We start from the raw sequence: 5148 nt of genomic DNA, 5'->3' as shown, positions 1-5148 counted from the left end.
TATGGCTCGTTTGTAAATTACTTTTGCAGAACATAATTTTGCTCATAGACTTTTACTTATAAGCATTTTTGTTAGAATTGATTTTACTTGGATATTTAAAGTTCAAGTGTTTCTTCAAAAATCGTTTTTATGATCTAAAAACAATTTTAACTTTTCATCATAAGTATCAAAAGTGTTTTTAATCGTCCGAGATTATTTTTGTTAGCCATTCTAGAAGCAAACTCAGAAAGGCATTTTTTTTTTCAATTTGAACACAATTGTATTCTCGAAAGATGTAAGTTACGCTAGTTGGTTAGAGCAATGTGTGTCCGCTCTCTTGCCCTGTAAACATTAGCGACCCCTTTGTGATAGCTTGGAAAATGGAGCATTTCGGAGTACAACAAGAATGCCAAAAAAAAGTTAGCATTTGAGAAATTGGTTTCGGGTGAATCCGTATTGCGATCAGGCAGTCTCTATGCGCTTGTTCTTGCGGCTAAGAATGAATCATTGGCTAATCCCGCTGAAAACTACTTAGCTGGTGTCTGGGTGCGATGGTGGCGACGAGTGAAATTGACAGCCTTTAAATACAAAGGCAATAAGAACTAATATTTACCGATTTCATACTCGTTTTAAGTAAATAGTGTTGCTTTACTTGTCTCATCCTTTGTCAAAATAACAAAAAATTAATGGACAATATGAACAAAGGGTTATCTGCTATTTTGATTTACCTGCATTTGGTTTACGAATTCCTCTCATGGAATTCAAATCTTATACGTCTTTAAAAAGTTACAAACTATCGGATGACCCAACCCAAACTGCACCTATATTATGCACCCATTACAAAGATTTATACATTTGCCTTTACCAAAGAATAGAAACAAAGAATCTTTGGCATAAATATGTACCAATAAAATACCTCTGTTTAGTAGCACACATGTACCTAGGCAATGATTTAGCCTTTTGAGATCCATCTTGATACGTTGATATGGTATACAGGATGCCATCATCAAATAAATATTTATCACCTGTTTAAATAAATTTAGTCCGATTGACACAAAGTGAATTAATAATATAAGAGAATCTCTTGAAAAGTAGAGAAGGGGTTTAGATTCGAACATCGATCATAAGCAGCTATTAGTATCAACACTCCAAAAACCAGTGCTTAATTTCATTGGGAAAATAGAGGACCAACACACAAAATAATAATAATAATAATAATAATGCAAGAACCGTCTTGTCATATATCCATCATATCTATAACTATTATGGTGTGTGCACAAACGATCCTCTCGTAAAGATTTCATTAGTCGAGAATCTATGATGAATCAAATGGTCTATACACTTGAGTTGAACACAATTAATATATTAATTCAATTTTAAGAGTGTGATTTTATGGTAATTAACAATCTTCTCCTTTTCATGTGCACCCGCCCTCTTGCACAGTAGTTTGATACACTTCAACGGGAAACTTTGACACAGTTCATTTTTGACATGTTACAAAAGCAAAGTTCCTACAGTCGAAAATCGTTATCAGAATTTTGTGTTGTTGGGATCTTAAAGAAATGTATCGAAACAAACCAAGGCCTCCGCACAATATACACACATAGATCTGATATGGAACATTTTGAAATGCCAATAAGTAAATACTTTGGGCTGCATCCCTTGAAATTATGAAGTTTCCTTCAGCTTAACAGCTCGATTTTCTGTAGCGATTATATTGGCAGTTTAAGTAGGCAGAAGAACTCGGCTTTGAAGTAATTCAACAGAAGAAAGAGTGCGAGAAATTTCCAGATTCCCACATAAATTGGAGATTAACCTATGAAACTTGAACTTTACAAGCATAAGCACATAAGTGTACACATTGCCAAATGGACCAAACAGAAATTTCCTCTGGCAAGAACTTAACAAGTAAAGCATCAATTCAAAAGGGTAAAACCAACCTCTCCAGTTGAATCAAATCCTCCGAGATATCGAAATATCGCTTCTGCCGACAATGTACTTCTTAAACGCGCCGATTCTTGTAGCATCTTCATCATATCCGCCAACCCTTGTAATCGAACGCAACAAATAATTATCGTTAAACGGAACCAGTGAATTCACCTTTGATCTTGCTTCTTCCGGAGAGGTCTTGTTGCCGGTGAAGACCCCTTTGATCTTGTTCATCCATGAGTTATCCAGCTGCGTCGTGGAGGATATCGAACGGAATGACAGAGCTAGGCTGCGATCACCGAAATGGTAGCCGGAGAACGATGACGGCAAGTTGGATTTTTTATTGCACAATGCGGTGCTTATGATCCGTGAAGAGCGATGCATTCTTGAAAATGTTGCTCCTTTGGGTCTCTATTTCTCTTTGATTAGGATTTAGGGTTTTAGTCTGCATTTTTGGGGTTTTGGGAAACTGAGTTTCCAGATCATTTTTAGGTTGAAATAATGCTACATTTAACCGTGACTAGATTAAGATACCTTCAGAATAAAGTATGATTAGATTGACGTATCGTCACAATAAAAGCGTGATTACAATAAGGAACCACCACAATGACATAGCCGGTGTAGGTAGCCGGTGTAGGTAGGTCATTCTCGTGATTACAACATCGTCAGAGAAAATTTAAGTTGACAAGGAATCATGCAACTTATTAAGCAACTGCTGAAGGAAAAATGAATAGCTTATATAAATTCAAAGAAAGTGTTATCAAATTCTTAGAGGTTACAATTTTCCTATCCAAAAATACAAAACAGGCCTCAGCCTCCTGCACAAACGATCTGCCACTCTAACAAGTACAATCATAAATAGAAGGTCAAAAGACTTGACCTTCAGAGAATGGTGGCCAAAGTTATAAAACAAATACCACAAGAGCACCGCAGCCACGCATCGCTTCACATCCCGTATCTAAAGTAGGACGGAAGGCAGTGAAAAAATGAATAAATTCTGCAACTCTAAGCCTTTGTCCGCCTAAACTCGAACCAGATTTCATAGTGATTAAACAGCAAGCTGTCATGTGTATGCTTTCCGACATACTCCAGGCCTAAACTCGTGAGCCGCTTTGTACACTCGTCTCCTCCCAACCGCAAACAGAATTTGATATTATGGGAAACGAAGATTCGCCCGTCATAGGGTTTCAGTTTATTTGTCAATCTCTCTAATCCAACCCACACAAGCTTATCAGGCATATGAAGAAACACAGCGCTAGCATAGATCAAGTCATACACAACATTGGACCCAAATCTGCTGAAGTCCATGTTGTCACCTTTCACAATCAAAGGGCGCTTGTGCAGAAGACCTTGGGAAGGAAGCTCGTATCTGAAGGCAGCCATTAGCGAGAGCTCATCTCTTTCAAGACAGTGGAAGTGTCCGGGATTAAGATAGCGAATGAAATGCAAACCAACTCGGAGGGTACCACAACCGATCTCAAGGACATTGGAGTCAGGCTTCAGATGAGAGGACTGGGCGAGGAACTCAAAAACATCTCGCCCACCTGCCCAAGGCTCACCGTAGTTACTGTGGTGCTCCTCAGTCAAGAGCTCACCAGGGCATGGGAGGGCAGTATGATTTTCCGAATCAGGTCCTTCATAGTGAGATATACCCTTGAATCTGAAAATTCAGAAACTACTGGTCAATTCTTTGTACAAAATCATCCCTGTATTCACATAACATATAATTTCTGTTGTTTCGATTGACCCACAAACATGCGAATATGTTATAACTGCAGGCACATTAAAGCACAACGAGAGAGAAGAATTTCCCAAACAAGCATGAGAAAACTCTAACTAAACAATCATCATGTTACAAAGAAATGTCTATCGAAACAATAGGAATAGAACAAATCACTTCAAAGGATATGATCTAGTCTAAGTTCCATGTTCTATAAATGTAGGCAATGATCAAAACTTAATCCTTTCCTTTCTCTCCACCCTAATACATAAACCAAACAGAGCAACACAGAACTTGCCAAACTAGCATCGAAAAGATAAAGTGCAAAGAAAATGCAGAAACTTAAGCAACAAATTCGAGTTCACGTCCACATAACTAAACAAATCGAAGTTTACTGATGCGATCTCATGAAAATCGAAGTTTACTGATGTAATCTCAACTCCCCCACATCCTCACTTGGCACAAAAATCACATGAACTGGTACTCAAAATTAAAGTTGGCAGCTTTGAATCCAAAAATATAGTTCCCTAATTCACAATTGAATACCCAATTCCCAAAGCCCATGCCAAATTCAATTGATGTCCAAATTCACAATCCCACTGCACAAATCCACGTCCCCATTTCTAATCACACAAATGTGCACATCATATTATACAAGTACTTAGAGAGAGAGAGAGAGAGAGAGAGAGAGAGAGACTACTGACTGCAAGAGATCTTCAAGCTGCTGAGCTCTGGTGCGAGGGTTAATTCCCTTCCTCAACACGTTATCCTGCATATGCAACCCGTTCACTCGGATCTGATCCTTCACCCACTCCACATCCTCCTTCGATGACCATATCGTCTCTCCTCCTCCGCCCTCCGACACGCCGACACTGGGTCCACCGACATAACCCACATGCGCAATACCAGCACCGCCGCCGCAAGTGCACGGCGACGATAAAGAGGACAAGAGAAAGAAGAAGAAAACTGCGGCAACTGACGCCATGAGAACCAGCGCCGGCACCGTTATCACTATCCCCTTCGGCGACGACGAAGTTGACGGTGACGACCACAGAGCCATGTATATTCAATTTTACGCCGAAGTCTTCATACCTTCAAGTCTCTGAATTTTAGGTCTGCAGGAAGATTGGGATTGCGCGACATTGATTTGGGGAACGGCCTTAAGCCACGTCGTTTCAACTTTCAAGGGCCGCGAGGATTTTTATATTTTATTTTTTTTGCTTTTTTCTCCAGGGTTCATGTGATTGGTGGAGACTTGCGTCGCATGGAACATGGAGTGTGACAAATGACAGTATGCGGAAGCAATAATTCCATTTTCTTGTATTTAAAATATAGGCTAAATATCAATTTATTATCCTCAAATTTCGTAGTTTTTAAGATTTGATACATAAAATTTTTTTATTCCAGAATCATACCTAAAGTGTTAATTTTGGAACAGTCTCATACATCTGTTAGTCTGATTGTTAAGTCTTCCGTTAGATAATAACATGACACTTATATGGACGGTGTCACGTGTCATT

The 5148-nt window shown here is 39.0% G+C and overlaps 1 protein-coding gene across 1 annotated transcript; it reads right to left on the bottom strand.

Moving 5' to 3' along the window:
- Positions 1-2624: 2624 nt before the first annotated feature.
- Positions 2625-4808, bottom strand: LOC103954451. The gene is made up of 2 exons (XM_009366282.3): positions 4333-4808; positions 2625-3568 (listed from the first exon to the last, which is right to left on the bottom strand). The coding sequence occupies exons 1-2, from the start codon at positions 4686-4688 to the stop codon at positions 2914-2916; spliced, it is 1011 nt and encodes a 336-aa protein (XP_009364557.2). The 5' UTR covers positions 4689-4808; the 3' UTR covers positions 2625-2913.
- Positions 4809-5148: the final 340 nt, after the last annotated feature.

Source organism: the organism of the source record quoted next, unplaced genomic scaffold (genome assembly GCF_019419815.1).
Source record: "Pyrus x bretschneideri cultivar Hongxiangsu unplaced genomic scaffold, Pyrus_bretschneideri_v1 Contig11, whole genome shotgun sequence".
Classification (NCBI taxonomy): domain Eukaryota; kingdom Viridiplantae; phylum Streptophyta; class Magnoliopsida; order Rosales; family Rosaceae; genus Pyrus; species Pyrus x bretschneideri.
The sequence above is the reverse complement of the archived record's forward strand: the minus strand, read 5'-3'. Positions and strand labels throughout refer to the sequence as shown.